At 40.1% G+C, this 22,244-nt stretch overlaps 1 protein-coding gene across 4 annotated transcripts in view; it reads left to right on the plus strand.

The window, feature by feature from the left end:
* OSBPL3 (oxysterol binding protein like 3) overlaps positions 1-22,244 on the plus strand; it is a 206,047-nt gene that overhangs the window by 144,983 nt on the left and 38,820 nt on the right. For 3 of the 4 annotated variants that reach the window (XM_060304519.1, XM_060304517.1, XM_030857362.2), the window contains 5 exons: positions 7,254-7,384; positions 10,699-10,806; positions 16,749-16,883; positions 17,730-17,823; positions 21,360-21,610. In XM_060304519.1, the coding sequence (XP_060160502.1) occupies positions 7,254-7,384; positions 10,699-10,806; positions 16,749-16,883; positions 17,730-17,823; positions 21,360-21,610 (719 nt within the window). The remainder of the gene's footprint in view (positions 1-7,253; positions 7,385-10,698; positions 10,807-16,748; positions 16,884-17,729; positions 17,824-21,359; positions 21,611-22,244) is intronic. The other variant, XM_030857364.2, reaches the window with a different exon arrangement.

A 22,244-nucleotide genomic window follows, 5' to 3' on the forward strand; every position in this document is an offset into this window, starting at 1 on the left:
TTGTTTTCTGCTCTATTAGGATTTCAGGCAATCTAATTTTTATTTTATTTCCCTGGTAGTACAGAGTGTATTGGCAAGAAGTTTCTTTTTAACTCTGTAGGGGGGAAGGTGAGAGCCTTAAGTATACTTTAAAGGCTGAGCAATTTATATGCTGCTGATGAGAGTGTAAATTGGTACTGCTCTGGAGGGCATGTGACATCATGTTTCAAGTTTTAAAAAAGTCTGCCTATCCAGCAATTCCACTTTGAAGAATTCATTCATAGGAATTAATTTTAAAATTATCCAAAGATATCCATCATAGCAGTGTTTATCATATCAGAAATTAGAAATAGATTTTCACCATCATTAGGAAAATGCAAATCAAAAGCATGGTGAGACATTACCATGCACCTAATAGAAAAGCTAAATTTAGAAAAAAAACCTGACAGCTGGTAAGGATCCAGAGAAACTGGATCTCTCATCCATTGCTGGTGGCAATGCAAGATAGTACAGCCACTCTGGACAAGTGTTTGGCAGTTTTATATAAAACCAAACATGTACTTACCATACAACTCAACATTCACATTCCTGGGCATTTATCCCAGAGAAATGTAGACTTAAGTCCACACAAAATCCTATACACAACTGTTCAGAGCAGGTTTATTTGTATCAGCCAAAGACTGGAACAACCCAAATGTCCTTCAGCAGATGAATGGTTAAACAAAAGGTGGTACATCCGTGCGGTGGAACACTACTCAGCAGTAAAAAGGAATGAACTGTGGATACACGCCACAGTGGAGGGGATCTCAAGGGCATCATGTTGACCTAAAATAGCCAATCTCAAAAGGTGTCATAGTGTATGATTGTACTTATTAACACTTTTGTAGTGATACAAGCATAGAGATGGAGAAATGATTAGTGGCTGCCAGGGGTCAGGGACAAGGAGGAGGGCAAGTATGATTATGAAGGGGTAGTAAGAGGAATCCTGGTAGTGATGGAAAGCTCTATATCCTGATTCTAGTGGTGGGTCCCCGAATCTAGACATACAATAAAATTGCATTGACCATCATACGTGTACACATATTCACAAGTGAGAGCCTGTCAAACCGGTGAAATCTGAGTAAGAGCTGTAGGTTATACCAATGTTAATTTCCCAGGTTTGATGTTGTACCAAAGTTATGTAAGATGTTACCACCATGGGAAACTGGATGTAGGGCACCCAGGGGTTCTCTGTACTGTTCTTGTAACTTCCTGTGAGTCTATAAAAATTTCACAATAGAAAGTTTAAAAAAAAATTAGAAATAACCTAAATGCCTGAGAGTAGAGGGATTGGATTTTTAAAATGCAATGTAATCATATACTAGAATACTCAACAGCTACAATAATAATATCTACCTTATGTCGAACACAGTGTCATGTCAGGTATTTGCTAATAAGCACTTAACATGCAGTATTTCATTGAATTCTAGCAGCAACCCGCAGAGTGTGTATGACTGTAACCTCTTATCTGTGCACATGTAAGAAACCTGAGGCTTAGAGAAGCCAAAGAACTTCGTGAGGGTCCCATGGTAGAAAGTAGCCAGCCTGAGACTTGAATTCTAACCTGCCTGACCCCAGAGTCTGTGCTCCTCACCTGGTGTCTCACTGCCCTCACAGATGGGGTAGCCAGGGTTATTTTTATTTTTATAGGTATTGGAAGATTGACACAACATATTGAGCAAAAAATATAAGGTATGATCCCATTTTTTTTTTTGGAAAAAATAAAGTATATAAATCTGGCATATATAGGCATATTAAAAAAGTCTGAGAGGATACATACCAGCATTTTAGTGACGGAGACTGGGAGTACTTATTCTGCTTTTTAAAAAAAATTATCATAGATTTATCACTTTTTAAAGGAGAAGATGAGTTAAAATTTTTTTTTTTTTGTGGTACGCGGGCCTCACTGTTGTGGCCTCTCCCGTTGCGGAGCACAGGCTCCGGACACGCAGGCTCAGCGGCCATGGCTCACGGGCCCAGCCGCTCCGCGGCATGTGGGATCTTCCCGGACCGGGGCACGAACTCACGTCCTCTGCATCAGCAGGCGGACTCTCAACCACTGCGCCACCAGGGAAGCCCGAGTTAAAATTTTTTAAATGGGAGGGCAGTACTTGAAGTGGGAGGAGAGAAGATGTTTCCTATTTTGCTTTTCTCTCATCACCCTGTATTTTTCTTCCTTTACATCACTGATTCCTTTGGCTCTTTTCCCTTACCCTACAAACTTAAAATAAAACACGTTGGTTATGAGGAAACTATTTTATGCTCTTTACAGATTCTTACCTCAAACTCTTGTCCAAGTGACCATTAGAACCTTGTCCATGTTTGGCAGTACAACTTATCTGTAAAATGGGAAGAATTACCTGCCCCACCCCTTTAAAGATCTTCACACACCCCAGTATGGTTCTCTAGTATTAAAGGACCACTTGTAATTAGGTTGTTTCATTTTAGGTTTTGTGGGAGGAAATTCCTATACAGTGCCATTACTTTTTAATAATATGCACTGTCTCTTTAAAAATGAGAAGATAGTGCCTCCCTGCGGAAGGGAGCTATCCTGATTTTACCTGCCTTGAAGAAGCTGCTTCCTCAGAAGGACAGAGTTTGCTCTATTGAGTTGATCCCCTGACCCTGTCCTCCTGCAGAGGGCCTGACATTGTGCAAGGTTTATAATGGGCCTCAGCCAGCTGTTCTGTCTTTTGGGCTTTGTGAAAACCAGCTGGCTGCAGGGCTGCCACATACCTAGACTAGGTCAAGGTTTGTGCTCCGAGAAAAGTCCAGGAACACCTATTCAACTATAGCCCACGCCCCACGGGCTTGCGAACAGTGAATTCCACAGGGAGCCCAGCAAGCTTTGTTTCATTCCTGTGGTTTTAGAGCATAATTGCAGAGACTGAAAGATCTCGGAGAGTCCCTTTTACAGAGGCTGTAATTCAGAGGCCTCATGAAATGAAGACAGTTCTCAGGTTCTCCCTGTGTCCTGTGACCTTGCCTGCTTTCTCACTTCCATTCAAACTTTTGAAGCATCTTGTCTTTTCTTCCTTTGTAAGCCTGATTTTGTTACTGACAGTTTTTACTGTACTTTCTTAACTGCATCACTAATCTGTTGACCATGACTTCAGAGCAGCTGAGCTCAAGGCAAGAATTCCATTGTTGTTGTAAATAGTCTTATATTACCTACTTTTTTTCAGCTTGTTAAATGCATCTGAATTCTCCCTGTCTCATAGAAGTTGGATCAAATGGTAGGCAACTAATATACACCCATCCTAAAAAGTCTTTGTTGTATATATTAGACTATAAATTTGATTTTTATGGTGTATCATTGAACTAATTCTCATTGGTTCATGTGTTTGGCTTTGTGTCTATGTTGACATATATATAAGCAAACAGAGAACAAACTGTACTAAAGTCTAAAAGTCATAAGTAATTTGCCTTACATATATTAGCTTTTACATATCCCAAAATGTATTTCCTGGAATACTTTGCCCATATAACACTTTAAAAAACAGAAGAATTCCACGATTTAAAATGTTTGGAAAACACTGCTGACTACAGTCTGCTTTGCATTTACACAAGAAGCAGTAAATATTAAAGGCCCAAGAGAAGTCCTGCAGCAGAGAAGCCTGTTAGCTTTGTTTAACTTAATGATTTTCAAATTTTCAACGTTGTTAGGGAAAATCTCCTCCCTCTTCCCCAAACTGCTGTCAGCTATTATCGCTCTGGAACTAAAGTTCCTGGAAACATATGTCAGCAAACATTGTAAATAATAAGCCTTTTTGGAGCTAACCCTCTATACAAGCTAAGTCAGAAAACTTGCCTTCAACTAGGCCACCTCTGTTATGACTAGCTGTGGGACTTTCACCTCATTGATTAACTTCTCTGGGCCTCAGCTGCCTCATTTGTTAAATGTCTTAAAGTAGTTGTCCTGACTCTTTGGCCTCTCAAATTCTGTAATTATCTTCTATGATTAATTGTTTTCCACTGAACAGAAATCATGCTGCTGCTTCTTGTTACAAGGAGATTTTGTGAGAGAGTGTTCTATTAGTAATACAAGCAAAAATTACCATATTTGATGAGCAGATTTAGGATGGGAAAGCAAGGACTAGTATAGGACTGGGGTCAGGGTACTCCAGATAGAAGTGGATATTCACATTCTGCCTTGGAAGGGAAAAAAGTGAGGTTTTAGGGATACATCTCCTGCAACCTGTGGAAAATCTTTGCAGTGAGAGAAATCTTCATTTACAAATAGTAATAGTAATAGTAATCTTCTAGTTTGGTTGAATGCCTTGTTTTACTGCAGGCCATCTGAAAGCCAAGGGAATTGATTTGGTAAAGTGGCAGCCAGCTGAGTGCCATGTCTGTTTAATTTAGAGCAATAAACATGACAATGAAAAAAATTTTTTTGTAACTGTGTCAAGTGGCAGATGTTAACTATACTTATTGTGGTGTTCACTTCCAAATGTATACAAGTATTGAATCATTATGTTGTATACCTGAAACCAGTATAATGTTGTATGTCAGTTATACCTCAATTAAGAAAAGAATTGTAGTAAGATACTAAGTAAACTTACCAAAAAATGACAGTGACGAGCTGTTCCCCCAGGGACCCACTCAGATGGGCATGGGTATCCTGTGGAGTTGCAAGGGGTAGGGGTGCCTATCTAAAAGGACCTAAGATGCAGTGAGTGAGTTAACTGCAGGGCTTGTTGCTTTCTGGGTGAGAGCTTCCACTGCTTCTACTGCTCCGTAGATTCTGGTCAATCTCTCATTCATAGAACTTCTACCCTGTGCATTTATTTATAAAATGATGTTCCAGCAAGAGACTCAAGTATCCTAAAACTGCTGCCCATATTTCAAAAGACTGCAGCCATCACCACTTTCAGCCTCATATGTTTCTTTCATCACCACCACTATTATTATTGCAGTAGCATTTATTATTATATGCGATGCATTGGGTTAAGTGCTTTACCTACATTATCTGATTTAATCCCCATAATGATCTTATGAAGTAAATGCTATTATTATCCCTATTTACAAGTGAGGAAACTGGGGTCCAGGTGCATAATATACCTGTCCGAAGTCCTGCAGTGAGTAAGTGATGGAGCTGGGAAGAACCCAGGGCTGATGTGGGAACTCACACTATTGGTGGCTCTGTTGTGCTGCCTGTTATTGTGCTCAACTGAATTGTTTAAATCAAAGAGCTAAGCATGTTCCATAGACACTATTAGAAAATTCAGTACCTATTGACCCTTGACCCCTGTCTTCTGTCAACAGAAGGACCATAATTTGTGTGTGCATTTAAACAAATTGCTTATTTGTCCTGTGATTTTGTGAAGATGCTCTAAGTCTGTGGCTTAACACCACAACCTCAGACAATTTAGGGACAGCCTATCGAGAGAGGTTCAGTTGTCTGCGTGGCTGTGGAATGAAGGGAGTAATTCAGTCATGCATATTTAGTTTCTGTGATACTGAATCGGCCACTCTGGAATAACAGTACCTCAAAAAGTGCAGCACCAGGCAGTTCAGTCTTATGGCAGGCCATTGGAGTAGAAGTATGTCTCAGCCTCTTCCTTCTTCCTGCCTTTCTAAAACAAAATAGAATAAAGGAGATTGGAAATATTCACACGTGATTTCCATGATCAATTCGGATGACAATTGCCTTTTCCCTAGGAGGTAACTTGTACATTATGTGATCAAAACTTGGTGAACTTTTTGCTGTACCTAATAACGGTTTTTAAAACTTCAGTTCAGGCATCTGAGTGCCTAATAACACTGAGCTCTCATTGTACCTGAACGCTCACTAAAGTGAACCAATTGTGGAATGCCACGTTGAGAGGTGGGGAATTCTGGGTCAGGCAGCTGGAAGGACTAACAAGGAAGAGGGTAGGTAACACCTTTTTGGAAATAATTTTAAACTTATAGACAAGTTGCAAGAATAATACAAAGAACTCTCATATGTCTTTTATCCAAATTCACCATTTTTAATATTGTGCTGCATTTATCTCTTTCTACACACACACACAGAGACACATATATATATATATATATACACACACATACACATATGCAGATGTGTGTGCATTTATTTTTTCTCATCCATGTGAAAATAGGAATCAAACATCATGTCTTTTTTTATGCCTTTATGCTATATGTATATTTCCTAAGAATAGGGGTATTCCGTTACTTAACCACAGTTTAGTTATGAAATCCAGGAATTTTAGCATTGAAACAGTACTTTTACCTATTCTGCCTTCCATATTCAAATGTTGTCAATATCCAAATAACATCCCTTAATAGCTCTTTTCCCCTTCAGTACAGGCTCTAGTCTGTGGTCATAGAGTGCATTTAGTTATCATGCCTCTTTAGTCTCCTATAATTAGGAGCAGTTCCTGAGTCTGTCTTTCTCTCTGATGAAATTGACACTTTTGAAGAATACAGGCCAATTTGAAAAAATAGGATGGTCCTGATTTTGGGGTTGTCTGATGTTTCCTCCTGAGCAGATTCAGATGGCCTATCTCTGGCTTGTGTACAACAAAAACAATAGTGTGTCTTTTTCAGGGTATCACACAAAGTCCCAAGGTACACGAAGTCCATCTGACTCTCACTAGTGATTAATTTTGGACACCTAGTTAAGGTGCTGTCTAGTTTCTCCTCTGCATCGTTACCATTTTCCTTCTGACAACCAATAAGTTCTGTTTTCAAACATTTCCAGTCTTTGGAGATACAAACAAAACTAAATGTTGATAATTGAGAAGTATAGTCCTTTCAAGTGTCAAAATGGTGACAGCTCATAAAATCATGGAATTTTATAGTGGATAGGGACTTCGGAATTGACAAATAATGTGTGATTTTCAAATTTTTAATAGATCTTATTCTTTAGAGTAGTTTTAGGTTCATAGCAAATTGAACAAGAAGTAGAGTGTTCCCATACCCACTCCCCCATACATATATACATAACCTCCCCCGCTATCAGCATCCCACCAGAGTGGTCCATTTGTTAACCATCAATAAACCTACATTGAAACATCATTATCACCCTGAGTCCATGGTTTACATTAGGGTTCACTCTTGGTATTACATTTCAGATGTATTTTTTAAAGTCAATTAGGTGCACATTTGCTGGACGCAAAATATTCATGGCTGTTACTTTTCTAAGTTCTTTTATAAGAAATACATCTCTCTATATCTTGTTTTTAATTATGACTCTTTTATTCCTTTTTATAATGATTATATCTTTATAGTCTACTTCACTTTAAGGTCAGCTTTTAACACCATATCAACGGAGAGAGAGAAACTGAAGCAGCTGATGGAGCAGGATGTCTCTGTCTCCCCCTCTGCCCAGGTCCTTGGTCTGAAGCACGCCCTGTCATCTGTAAGTTACACGTCTGTGTCATGGAAATGCCTGACAGTGTGTCCAGGCTCATGAACATTTTATATTTTCCATTGCCATGGTTATGTTGAAAATTCATGATTTCCAAGGTTGTGTTGAAAATTCATGAGAAAACCAAACACATTATCCAAATTACATTCTAACCTTTCATCAGATCTGCTTGTTCTCAACACCAAAGCTGAGCCTACTCGAAATCTTAGTAGCTAGTATTTCACTGAGCATTAGATACTCTGTTTGGTTTCCTCCTATTTATCTTGAGTTTTCTGTTTCTGTAAAGCTTTTGTTATATGTTTTTGTTTTAAATTTATTTATTTTTGGCTGCGTTGGGTCTTTGTTGCTGCGCGGGCTTCTCTCCAGTTGCGGCGAGCGGGGGCTACTCTTCGTTGCGGTGCGTGGGCTTCCCATTGCGGTGGCTTCTCTTGTTGCGGAGCACGAGCTATAGGCGCACGGGCTTCAGTAATTGTGGCTTGCGGGCTCTAGAGCACAGGCTCAGCAGTTGTGGCACAGGGCTTAGTTGCTCTGCGGCATGTGGGATCTTCCCCGACCAGGGCTTGAACCCATCTCCCCTGCATTGGCAGGTGGATTCTTACCCACTGTGCCACTAGGGAAGCTCTCGTTATATGGTTGTCTTGACATTTGTTTGTTAATGCTTACAAAGTCTGACAGTCTGCAGATTTCCATACCTAAGACTTCACAGGCTTAGATTGACTTTCCGTATTGACAGGTACAGGCAACAGAGTGAAATTTTGAATTCACACTCTTCTCTGCTGCCCAGCATTGATCCTATCTACCTGTTTATACCACATCTCTTTCAAAGACAAAAAAGTGATTTGATTTGATAGTACAAACGTTCAGCTCCCACCTGCTCCCCCCATGGGCACAAAGAGATGTCATAAGGAGTGTCAGGCAATCATTGTGCCTTCATAACAACAGAAAAAATCACTGCCAAGCCCCAGATGTTTTTCAGTAAGCCGTCCTGTCATTCACTCTCTCTCCTTTTTTTTCATCGATTCCAGTTTATTCCTCAGAAGAGCTGGACTCCATTGAAGTGCAGTATCCTAGAACTCTGTTTTGAATAGCTGACAATGTCTGGCTATTATCTCTGTATCTATAAAAAATCTGGAGAACTTTTAAAAGAACATACTTATTTGCTCCTACTCTTTGCTTGTATGTGGAACACTTATTGTGAAAAGGGGGAGAGTGCGTGCACACATGTGAAATTACCATCTGAAGCAATACTGAACTTTCTATGTAGGGTCAGGTAGGGGAGATGAATTTTAGGATAGTGAGAGAACTAGAAAATACCCACCCATGTTTTCTACTCATCATATTACTGAGAAAAGTAAAGCAATGCTTTTGGTGTAACGTTAATGGTAAATACATTACCAGTGGTACGTACTGTCATTGTAAGATACTTAAGGAATATTCGCTCAGTTGAATATTTCCAGTAGGTTATCTTTGAACGAAATAAAAAATAACATAGATTTACTCCATGTTTAGAGTCTTAATGTTGTAGACCCAGAGATAGAAACGCCCCTTTTGGATTGTAGTGGACAGCCAGCCACACACTGGGTGCTGCTTTGGTTTGAGGGAAGCAGGGTGGTTTTTTTCTTTTTCTTTTTTTAAGTTTATTTTTTAGTGGTAAAAGCATTTCTTATTGTTCCCAGTAGGGTGGCCTTTAGTGCACTTAGAAGGTACCTCTGATGGGCTCCCCAAAGTCCTTTTCACTGTCGTCTTCCTGTCCCCTGCCCTCCTCCTGTGGAGGTCTGGCCTCATTTTGTTAATCTGCTGGTCTGGTAGAGGCCATGAGACCCACCTGGCCATGATATCCTAGTCCAGAGTCACTACCTTCTCTAAGGAGTTCTCCCTCACCCATGGTAAGGATTTTGGAAACTTAAGATAAAACAGAATGATCCTTTCCTTTTTGTCTTGGATTCCTGATTAAATTCAAGACTTGTTTTTTAAAAATAAGAATTTTAGAGTTATCTCAGGGCTATCAGAATGAATATGTTTGTGCTGTATGTGCAATCTTTGTGTTTTTCTTTCTTCTGCCTGTGGCTTACAAAGGAAAGAGAAGCTACTAAAATAGCACATTTTTCAGACCATATGGAGATTCTAGCCAGTGGTATAGATTCTAGCCACTTACACTAAGACACCAGCAACATATTGGCCAAAGTGAATGCCCGGTAGAGGTTATTAGATGTAGTTGTGTGATTTAAGAAACATTTACTCAGTGTTTCCTAAATGACCCTTGAGAATTTCCCGATAACCCTTTCCATCTGTGAGTACTAAAAAATAAAGCCAAAATTCTTGTTTGAGATCCAGGCAGTGGGTAAATATAGACATCATTCTATGCTCTCAGCAGCTAGACCCTGTGGGCCCTGATGGATGGGAAAGGCTCTGAGCTTCTCAGAAGAGAGTCAGGAAGACAGACAGACAGGATGGATCTGTGTACAAGCACCTGGGGAGCTGACTGTGGGAGTGTGTGTGGGTGAATCAGATGAAGTTGTCCCTTTCTAAAAACAGATCATCTGGAGAACAGTTGGTCACAGGGGATACCAGCATGAAAGAAACACCTTCCTTTACTCTCCTAGTTGGGAGGATGGGCTAGGGAATCACACCTGTCCAGGGAGAAGTAAGAGATCTGGGTGGGCTGACATGAGCTCACATCTCACAGCCCCCTTCCCAGGGCCCTGGTCCTTAGCCCTTACCCAGGTAAGTAAGCTCTTTTTTTTTTTTTTTTTTAATAAACTATCTTAGTCATGAAGAATGAATATAAAGCAATGAATACCTATATTGTAAAACAGTAAAATTAATCCTCCACAAAATCTTCTCAGCACACTTCCTAAGATCCAATTCAACTAGTGTGATAATTAAATAACATTAAAATATGTCCAATCGTAAGGGGTAAGAGCAGCATTTTTACTGAAGATGAGAGAGAGAAGCTTGGGATCTTTAGAGGGAGGTAGTCAGAGTCTAAAGGCAGCTCGGAAGGAGGAGGGGCCGAGAAACCTCGAGTAATAAAAGCTGTAGGTGTTTGTGATTTCCTTCTCCACCGAAAGGAAAGCCTTACTAACCCTACTTCCATCCCTGGAAATGAGATTCGAGGAGGGCCTCCGTTTCCAGTGTTTAATATCTTGTATCTGCCAGGCATCTCAGGGGTATCCTGTTGGATAACATTCAAGAAAAATAGTCGAGGAAGTGCCCCCGAGGGCTCCGCCACACTGGGCCCGCTGCTGTGCTTTTCTGAAACATCCATTTATTAACGGAGCCCCACTATTTTTAACGTGTTCCAGGCCCTAGCACAAAACACAGATCTTAAAGAACGCTTATGCAGAATCCATGCTGAGTCTCTGCTCCTCGACCGCCCAGTTGCTGCCAAGTCGGGTGATCGTCTGGCAGAGGTGGGTAATGTCGCCGCGCCTTGTCCCCGCAGGCCTCCCTGCTGCCCCTGGGAGTTGTGCTTCCCTCACCACGGGCAGCTGAGGATTCCAAGGCTTCCTTGAAAGTATGCTGCTAGCTGCATTTCTAAACTGCTTTTTCCCCCGGAACTCTTCCTCCCTTTGTACTTCTTTACCCCATTTTCCTCCTAAGGATCACCCTTTTCTCTTGGTATTACTGGAGTGGGGACTGTGCAGAGACAAATGTTTTCTCCTGTTACTTCTGAAAAAACCCTCACTTTCTCCAACCTATAGCATCCCAGTTCCCAGCCAGCTTCTTTTGCTCCCTCTCTGAGAACCACTGTCCTATTTCTATGTGGCTGTTTCCTTCTCCCTTTCCTGTGATTACCCTCAGAGGGGGAGAATTATTACAGTTGAGTGTCTTGGTCAGTTCATAGTATGTTAAAAATGTCTGTTCTCAAGACTTGGGATGTTTATCCAAAATATTCTTTGACTGTGTTTAAAATGAGGAAGTTCAGAAAAATACAAGTGGATTACTTGAAAAAATCAGTAGAAAAGGGTAATGAAGGTCAAAATTGTTTTTAGCAATCTCTTACGTTTGTATGCCTGCCTCAATTGTGCTAAATTTTTCATTAACAAATGTACTAGACTGAGTGCATTAAAAAAAAAAAAAAAGGAAGGTCAGGTACAAGAGGTGGGCATTGTAGATTTTTTAAAGGAGTTTCTAGTGTTTAATCTTAATTTGTCGTCCTCCTTTTTCTGTCCTCAAAGAAAACAAAAGCCTGACACAATTCCTTTACTCCTTGGAAAGTTGTTGTGTCGGGCGACGGGAAGATTAGATGCTGGAATCAATCAGACTGAAAGGCCCAGGCATCCACCTTCATGTGAAGCACAGGCTGTGTCCTGAGCTGATGGGACCCTCTTCTGATGAGGGTGGTACCCTCTCTCCGCAGGGCTGGAGGGCCTCTTATTACTTCTGAGATACATGTCAGTGGTTGACCATGAAATTCTGCATCTTCCCTGCCCCCAAGAGATCTTTTCAATCACCTTATTTATTTTTTTAATTTTTATTAGAGTTGATTTACAATGTTGTGTTAGTTTCAGGTGTACAGCAGAGTGAATCAGTTGTACATATATATCTATCCTTTAGCCCAGACCCAAACTGAATCCCCTGCAAGACTGAGCACCTAAACATTACCTAAAGGGGCCTTCATTTCAGGCCTGGGCAAAGAAACATGCTTACCAGGAGGGCTGTCTCTGAATCTGGTGATACAGGTTTGCTGTATCAGGGCTCAGTCACTGAGGCCAGCCGTCACTCAGGGTGGCTTGCTGCCAAACGCAATGGCGTTCTGTGGGGTTTGGTGCCCGCTTCCAGGCAGCACTTACCTTTGAAATTATCACCTAATTACGTTAGTTTATTTAACAAGCCATTAATTAGATAAATGGCAAGTTGACCCTTCATTTATGGTTCTGTAAATTTATAGTCAATGCGTACGTACCCTTGGGGCTATTTGCATTTGGGAAAGGAAACCAAAATCACAGGTCTTTTAAAATGCATGTTTTTAAATTGATCTCACAAGTAATGCACCTGAAGGCTTAAATGCTGTACATTGTCTTTGAAGAGGAGTGATAACATCCCTCAAGCTCACAGCTTCCAAAACAGCCTGCTAGTGTCTTGAATTGATGATTTGCTTGTCTCACTGATCTAGTTCCTCTTTCAGTGATTTTCTGTTTTCCGTGTTTTATCCTGCTTTTCACAGAGTGTGAAAAGGAAAGGCTGACTTTCCCAGTATGGGAAAAGTCATTGTTGCCCTCAGGAAATAAGAGAGTGAGTGGAAATGGCCGCCCCAGAGCCTGAAATCTCGACTCCAATGTCCTTTCCTTGGGTAGCTCACAGGCTTCTCAAACACTGTGGGAATGACAGTTCCCACACTGGGGTCAGCCCAGGGTGCTCTGTTTTTAGGCCCTCTTACTTTCTTTGCTTCCCTTCTGTTACCTTTTAGCTGCACAAATTACCCATCTTTGGTGTTCTAAAATCTACCTGGATTCTAAAATCTCCCCTCCTATCAAAAGTTACTCTCATATCCTATCAAGTCCTTCTATTTTAAATTTCTGAATCTGAACATTTACTATTATGAGGTTATGAGAGCTTAGATTATTTTATGTTATTTTAGACTCCAAATGAAAGGCCAAGTGACTTTCGGGATAATATCCTACTAAATCTAAAGTCCATTTAAGAGACCAAACAAGCAAGAACTTGAAAGAAAACTCTAAAAACAAGAGTTTTGATTCTTTTAATTGCTCGTTTGCTATATTCCATGTGCACTTAAATGCATTGTCTCACAAAATCCTAACCACAGCTCTATGAGGTAGGTGACGGTGGTTTCATTTTAGAGACAAGGAAACTAAAGCCCAGATCCGGGAAGATCCCACATGCTACGAAGCAACTAAGCCCGTGCTCCACAACTACTGAGCCTGCGCTCTAGAGCCTGTGAGCCACAACTACTGAGCCTGCGTGCCACGACTACTGAAGCCTGCGTGCCTAGAGCCCGTGCTCCACAGCAACAGAAGCCACCGCAATGAGAGGCCCACGCACCTCAACGAAGAGTAGACCCCGCTCGCTGCAACTAGAGAAAGCCCATGGGCAGCAACAAAGACCCAACGCAGCCAAAAAATTAAAAAAAAAAAATAATAATAAATAAATCTTTCCATTGCACACTAAAATGAATCACTAATGAATGAAATTCAAACTGAAAAATATTGATTTAAATGTTTAACAAATGGCTAGAGTAGGGAGGACTTCCTAAATGTGGAAGCAATAGAAAAAATTACAAAAGAAATGTTGACTAGATTTGGATTTTTTTTTTTTTTTTTTTGGGGGGGTACGAGGGCCTCTCACTGTTGTGGCCTCTCCCGTTGCAGAGCACAGGCTTAGGACGCGCAGGCTCAGCGGCCATGGCTCACGGGTGCAGCCGCTCCGCGGCATGTGGGATCTTCCCAGACCGGGGCACGAACCCGTGTCCCCTGCATCGGCAGGCGGACTCTCAACCACTGCGCCACCAGGGAAGCCCTGCCTTAAACATTTTTAATAATTACTTCTGAGAACTGATTATAAGAAATAATGACATACGAGCAAAGACACATTTGCAAACGTGTTCACCATCTTTACAAATTTGGAAACACCCTTAATTTCCAATAAATGACATGGTTACTCTGTGACACACATATATAGTAAATCTATCAAGTAAAGTTCATTGTCTCAGAGAAATTTTAGCAGCCTAGGGAGAAGTTCACAATATAATGTTAAGTGAACGTGGCAGACTAAATAAAGACTATGTACAGTGTGATCCCAGTTTTTCAAACTAAAAAAAAATCTATATACAAATATTTTAATACAAAAAATACACTGACAGGTTAATAGGGGCCACATCTGGGTGATGGATTTTAAGTGATATTTATGTTATTTACATCTTTCTGTATTTTCTATTTTGAGCACGTACTACCTTTATCCTCAGAACAAGTGTTAATTTAATTTTATTTTTTTAAACATCTTTACTGGAGTATAACTGCTTTGCAATGGTGTGTTAGTTTCTGCTTTATAACAAAGTGAATCAGCTATACATATACATATATCCCCATATCTCTTCCCTCTTGCATCTCCCTCCCACCCTCCCTATCCCACCCCTCTAGGTGGTCACAAAGCTGATCTCCCTGTCCTATGTGGCTGCTTCCTACTAGCTATCTATTTTACATTTGGTAAATATGTGTATTTATGTGTATATATGTCCATGTCACTGAAGTTATGGTGCAATGTTGTTTGGAGGAAATTTATAAAATTAGATAGATAGATGACAACTATTTCAAAACAAAGCAAAGCTATATGTATAAAAAGGATTGGAGAGAAATGTATCAAAATGCCTATAGTGGTTGATTTAGTGTGATGGGATTATGCGTGTTCCCTTCCCTCCTTTTTCTCTATCTTTTTGTAATGTAAAAAAAAGATAAACGACCACTTATACCTTACAGACTTGAGGGGATATGATTAAATTGAACTGACTAGATTAATATTTTAATACATGAGGTCCTGGGCTGTGCAGGACACTGGGCTGAGGGCTGGAGGCTCCTGCAGCCCTGTTGAGTTTTCGGTGACTATCAATAGGAAGTTGCTGGAGTAATGGAACAGCAGAAAGGGCTGGGGCCAGGCGTGCTATTTTCACTGTTGATCAGGCAAGAAATCCTCCTGACCCATCAGCCTAGGAAGAAGAAATACAGAAAGAGCCAGAGTGACTATTAATAAATTAATGAGGAGAACAAGTAAATAAATCATTAGAGTCTTATGTGGCAGTGACACAGCAAAGACACAGGACTGTTCTGTTGTTTCAGTGAACATTAAGGGAGCTCAGTTATTCATTACCATGTCTCCTCTTTTGAGGAGAGAGACCTTTCCTTTAAAGGGGACAGATGTGATGCTTATTTATAGATCCTAAGTGATCTTGTTTGTTAGCATGGAGAAGAAGCCTGCTTTTCAAAAGGCTGTAGGGATATTAAAATGGGTAGGATCTTTCAATGAATACCTTGTCTAGAAGAGAAAGGGATACAATGTGTTCCTGAAGTAAACATTCCATAAAGAGACCATTTGACCTTTATTAATTATGAACGTCTGCTGGGGCCCTCCTGTTAGAGCATCTCCATTTTATGAGGCTGAGGAGTGTGTCCTGAACTCATAAAACTTCTGGGAAAGACATAATATGCGTTAACTTTTGTTTCCCAAATTATTCTGCGACTCATTTATCAAATACTTAAGGATATATAAGCAGCTCCTTTATCAGCCCCGTGAGAAATATGAACTGTCAGGAAGTTCAGGTGACAGTCTTCTCTGATTCAAAGGAATCAAATCATGTCGTCCTCAGTATGTTCTCATTCCTCAAGGTCTAGTTAGGCATCACCTCTTCTGTGAAGCCCTCCCCAACCAAAGCGCCCCTAATAGAATCAACCTCTCCTTCCTGTCCGCTTCTGTAGCGCTTTCTGTTCCATAGTCTTGGGCTCATGTGTGTTGGATGCGTCCTCTACACCACTTACTCGGGCCAAAAACCTTGTCTTATTCATCATCGTATCCCGCCATGACAGGCACAATGCAGTTGCTCAATTTCTTGAGTTAAATTGAATTTTCACTTGCAAATAGCATACAAAACATATTCCCAAAGTATTTAGGTCCTTTCCAGAGGAAAAGTCCAGACTCAGTGACTCAAGGGATGGAGGGCCAGCAAGAGGAGAAAATCCCTATATTCTATTGTGTTGTTTGCAGAGAGGGTGGGAAGGGGATTGGGGACTTCCTTCCCTTGCAGCCAGTGTGGTTGGAGAGAGACAGACAAAGAGAATTTATCTCATTCATCCATGAATAATGAATGATCTACCACCAGGGGCACTTCTGGACCGAAACACTCTGTTTATTTGTCAAGGGACGCCTCATGAGCAGCACACTGGCCTCTGCGAGAGAATTGAGGCAGAAGAAAGCTGTGTTGCTCTGAACCAGCCATGCAAGGACATGCATTGAGTACAATTCAGAGGAAATTTTAGGATGAAAAGAAACATCCTGCAGTGGTAGAGAATAAGAGGATATGATTCAGAGAGTGTTGGAATTTTTCCCGTCTTAAGTGGAATAAAAACTGACCTGCACAGTCTTTTTTTTGCTTTGAGGTTTGTTGTGTGTGCCTGAGCTGTGATAGTGCCTGTAAACAAGGTGCCCATTTGGGGGAGACCTAGGCTTTTCACCGTGTTTTGTGTGAGGTTTGCTTCTCCTCAACTTTGAACCTGCCCTCTGTTTTGAGCCGCTTGTTTGCCTGGGCCTGTGACCGTGTGTATTGTGCAGCAAAATCAGTTGTTTATTTTGCTTCTCTTGAGACTGTTTCTAAATATATGCATTTTTGGTTTTGTGTTTCAAATAGGAAAACTCCAGAGATGACAATCGAACTCTGGTCCATCAACTTTCCAACGAAAGCAGGCTCTCCATCACTGACTCTCTTTCAGAGTTTTTTGATGCACAGGAAGTTCTGTTGTCTCCAAGCTCTTCAGAAAATGAGGTTTGACCACTGTTTTCAGTTAGGTGCCTCCAAAATCTCTTTTGCTGCTTTACCTGTTCAGTAAATACCCATATTTAGAAACACTAAACTCAATGGCTCCTTTTTATCATTACATTCTGAGGATCTTCTTATAACTCATACCTCAAAAAGCATAAACAGATACAAGATCTTCGGGAACAAAAATTATGAAAGTAGGTGTTGGGCACATCCTGGTTTCTGTTACTTGATTTGTTATACCTCTTTTCAATTGTAGGTTAATGATTTTGACTATTAGCTGTTTGATAATGTATTATTTCCACTACAGGGTCAGAAGTTAGCACCTTGTATATTTTCTCCTCATTGAATTTGCTCTATAGTAATTTATAATTATGGTTATTATAGTTATTATAATATGGTTGTTATAATTAATTTATAATTATGTTCTGAGTGTGAGTACTGATCATTTTACCCCTTCGGTATAGAAGTTCTAATATTTTTTATCTATTAATTTCCATAGAAGATACTTTTATTCACAAATAGTTACAAGACAATTTGTAACTCTTTCTAGTCAAATGCTAACAAATTCTGAAAAAGCAGAATTAATAAGAGTTTTTATAATAACTAAAATCTGGGGTTTACATGTGTTTTCCTTGTGAGAATGAATCAAGAATGTATAAGAATTTTAATAACATATTTTCTGTGAGCATCCCCTAGGCAGACTGGTGTATGGGCCTTTATGAAAACAGCATCCAAAATCATTTCTATAGGTTTATAATGTGTGGTCTAAAATATTTGATCATTTGAAGTAAAGGCTTTATGAAATCTGGCTTGTCTATTCTAATGTATATTATTTCTTCTTTCCCATAGATGTCTGAAGATGATTCATATGTCAGTGACATAAGTGACAACCTTTCCTTAGATAATCTCAGTAATGATTTAGATAATGAGAGACAGACTTTGGGTAAGATTTAAATTGTTTGATCTCTGAGTGTTTGGATCTTTACAGAATACTAGTAAACATGCATAGGGTACCTGCTGCAAACAGAGAACTTAGCAAGTTCTGCATCAGAAACTTAAGACATGGTCCCCACCCTCAAAGTTTTATAATCTAGGTGGGACATGGCACTCACATGTGAAAAATTTATTCATTCAAATACATTTGTTGGCTAGTGCAAATTTCTATTTTATAAAGTAAGGTTATACCAATTATCATATAAATATCAAAAATTAATACTACAGATGTTCCTTATTTGGTTCAATATTCTCTCTGCAAACATATTAGAATATAGCTTTTATCGTTTAGGTTTCTAGTGGTTTTCATAGTTTAGGAATTCAATAGCACTTATATTGTAAAAGGTCTGATCTAAGCGGTAATTTAGCTTCCGATTCTTCAAGATAACACATTTGAGAGTTAACAAACTGCTCCCCCTGTGGGGGTAGGGCTTAAGGTACCCTGAGATGTCCCTTTATTACTGGTTGATCCCAAGACTGAAAATGATGCCCAGGAAATGTTAGTTGGAACCGTGGCGGGTACCTGGAATGTCTGCTATCTCCAAACAGCTCGGATTTAGGAGTTCAGTAAGCAGACTGAAGCCTGTTTAGGAAGGTGACCTATCCTTGAGAAGAATCTGCCCATTGGACAGGTCTCTATATGAGTCCTGCAGCATCAAATACTCCCAGTCTTGGTACTCAGCATGCCTGGGGTCTCTAGATTTATCTATGCCAGAACATCACATATTTTCATATCTACATGGAAGACAAGGACCATGTCAGTTCCTTTTTGATGTATCAGTGCTTGCCAGCTCAGTACGTATGTGAAATACGATGATGATGAGTTGTTATCTGAATGTCAAAAAGCCTCGGCAGGTAAATTTACTGTTCTCTGAAAGAATATCCTTTCAGCATCACACCTGCTAGAAGTCAGAAGCTCATTATGCTCTGTATCTTCCTTGAATTGTTTCTGGAGAGATTAATCCTTTGGTGGGAAAGTCTGAGAACCAGTGATTTAAAGGCAAAGACCAGTAATATAGGAGCACGTTCATGCGCTGCTTGTTTGCGTAGAAAAATAAGGAGGCGAATTGAAAGAGAAATGAGGAGGCATCACTTATTCCCTTGGCAAACAACACACACACACACACACACTAAATGGGAACTCTCATTGTGGATGAGGAAGACGAACAAATGCTGAAGTCCTCCTTCTGTTTGAGGCCTTAGGGAGGGGGCCAAGAGGAACAGAGGTATAGAGGTTCAGAGGTCGAAGTTGGGAACAGAGGACTTGCCCCCGAACCTAAGACCACAGCTGTGCTGAGTTGACACCAGCCAGGAAAAGCATATAAGAGGTGAAGGCTGTCTCTCTGTCTTATTCCACAGCCATTTCGCTAGATTACTAACCAACATTTTCTTAGCTTGAACAAACACTGGGCCAAACCTAGCTTTCTTCTTTGGCAGTATTTGGAAGATTAGATTTCTGCACATGAGTACTCTACTGAAAAGATTGTATGTAGAAATAAACTTTGCATCTTAGGACACAGTATTGCCTACAGAAGGAAATAGGATTTATCCAGGTCTTGATAAATTACCACACTAGAATTTCTTTGAGCCCTTAGTAAATGGTAGGTATTTAGAATGTTTCCTATTAATTTACCGCCCCCCCCCAAATCAGTAGGCACATAATAGGATCTGTCACTGTGATGGGTGCTGTGTGGAGGTTCAGTGGTTAGGAATATAGATTCAGGGACCAGATTTCCTCGGTTAACTCCAGCCCTGCCACTCACTGGTTATGTGTCCTAGGGCAAGTTACTTAATTTCTCTGTGCCTCAGTTTCTTCATCTGTAAAATGGGGATAATAATTCTGTTTATCTCAAGAGGTTGTTGCAAAGGATAAGTGAGATAATATACGTAAAATTCTTGAAAGGCTGTCACAGAGTAAAAGCTAGGTATGTATTAGCCATTAGCAGTAGCAGTAGTATAGTATTCTTTCAAAATTTAGTGTAATCAAAGAAAGTATTTTGAGATTACATGGAATGCTGTTTTTAAAGACGGTCATCATTTGCAGCTATTTACTTGATTTTTGCCCGTGTTGAGCAATTAAAACAAATTCAGAATTTAATTGGTTGCTTAGATGAACATGAGACTTCAAAGTATGACCTCACTTTCATATTCTCCTGTTCATCGAAGCAACCTCGTTATTCAGAGTGATCGGCTCTATAATAAAATAGCACTTTCTCATATGTTGATGTCATGCAAAAGATTTCATTTGAAAATAGGCTATGTTGGGGTGGGAAAAGAATTGCAGAGCATGAGGTAATGCAAGTTGTCACAAAGGAAAAGATTGATAGGTGTAAAAACCTAAGATGTAAATGTTTCATTCATTAAAAAACTGCATAGACCAAATGTAAAGATAAATGTCAGATGGGGATTAACTTGTAAAACAAATACAAAAACAAAAGATTATGTCTTAATATATCAATAGGAAAGCGGACAATTCAGAAAAGAAGAAATGTTCATGAAAGCATTCCAGACCACACTAGGAATTTTTTTAATGTAGGTTAAAACAAGGAGATAGCGCTGTCCACCTGACGATTTGCCAAGAATTCAGAATGAATGCTGACAAGCCTGGAATGGTCTCAGAACATGGACACTGGTATATGCTTGCAGATAAATGGGAAACTGATACAGCCTTTTTGAAGAGCAGTATGATCATATGAATCAGTATATGATTCCCACTTCTTTATATTCTAAGAAAATAATCAGATATAATTAAATATCTAAGAATAGGAATATTCACTACTTTTTTTTAGCAAAACATTGAAACAAATCTAAAAGTCCAACAACAGATGAATAATTCAATAAATTATAGTTTATCCATAGCATGGAATTGTTTTACAGTCATTAAAAATGATATTTTAGAAGAATTTTAAATAGCATGGAAAAATATTTATGTTAACTGATTAAGCAAAACATTCAACTATACAAACATTGTCAGCTATATGGAGAAAACACTAAATGAAAATACTCCAAAATATAAATGGCTACTATTTCTGGGTAGTGGGTTATTGGATGACTTTTGTTTCCTTTATAATTTTCCTATAATATAAACACAGTTGTTTTACCAGAATTGGAAACGATTTTTTTTAAAGACTTTAAAAGTTTTTATCAGAACTTGAAGTGCTTTTAAAAAGAGTTTAAAAGTAACCGCTCTGGGCATAGCAATCCAGTTTCCAGTTTTATTCTAAGTGCATATAAGCTATGAGGAACTAGCCTTTGATTAGGAGTATGAAGACCTCCCCATGAATAAAGTCCACGAGTTTTAGTGCTTATAATTTTGTGTACTTCATTTAGCTGCTCAGAATTCTTTTTATTTCCTGACTTCAGCCATAATCTGGATAACTGAGATTAATAGTATCATGGCGTACTTGCTCAGTAAGGTGGATATTTTTTCCGTTTTAAAATAAAATGAAAATCCTTATAAGGCAACCAGACTTATTTCCCTTTCAGAGCCTATTCTCCAAAATGTAGGGGAAGTCAAGTCCAAAAGAAGAACGTGCTTGCCGGCCCCGTGCCCCAAGTCCGGTAACGTCAGCTTGTGGAACATCCTGAGAACGAACATCGGGAAGGACCTGTCTAAGGTGGCCATGCCGGTGGAACTCAATGAGCCCCTCAACACGCTGCAGAGGCTGTGTGAGGAGCTGGAGTACAGCGAGCTCCTGGACAAGGCTGCCCAGACGCCCAGTGCCCTGGAGAGGATGGTGAGCACCGCAGGCGTGGTGGCCACTCCCAGGGCCCCGCAGAGCCAAGACGGGCACAGCCAGGCCTCCTGTCCCTCCGGTTCCCATCTGGATTGCCCGTCAGATCGGTTCATTTCCCAGCCACCTCCGCTTCCCCTCCGCCTGGCTGTTTTCAGTCACCTGGTCAGGGATTGCCACTGGGCGTGGCTTCCCTGTGACAGCTGCGGCCTGGGGCTACTTCTGCTCTGTGGTTTCGGGCTTCCTCTTTCTCCAGAACCTTCCATGGGATTGTTCTGATATTGCCTGGCTGGAAGACATGTCTTGAGGGCTGTCTGAGTATTTATTTTTACTACCCTGAGCGGATAGAACTTAATTTTTGGAGCTGGTTGATTTGTTTTGTTTTGTTTCATCCAGGGTAAATTTCCCTTGAGAACGTTTTTGTTTATTTTTGGAATTGTCCTATCGGCTCCTAAATTTTTAGAAAATATCATTCACTCACAGGTTTCACATCAGAAAGATTCTTCTCCCCCCCCCCACACACTTCTTTTTTTTTGAATTAATTTTTATCAGAGTATAGTTGATCCCACACACACACTTCTTATTTTATAGAATACGTTTTTTTAAAAAAACCTCATCCTAGAGAGATTAACCTTCT

This window comes from Globicephala melas, chromosome 9 (genome assembly GCF_963455315.2).
Source record: "Globicephala melas chromosome 9, mGloMel1.2, whole genome shotgun sequence".
NCBI lineage: Eukaryota > Metazoa > Chordata > Mammalia > Artiodactyla > Delphinidae > Globicephala > Globicephala melas.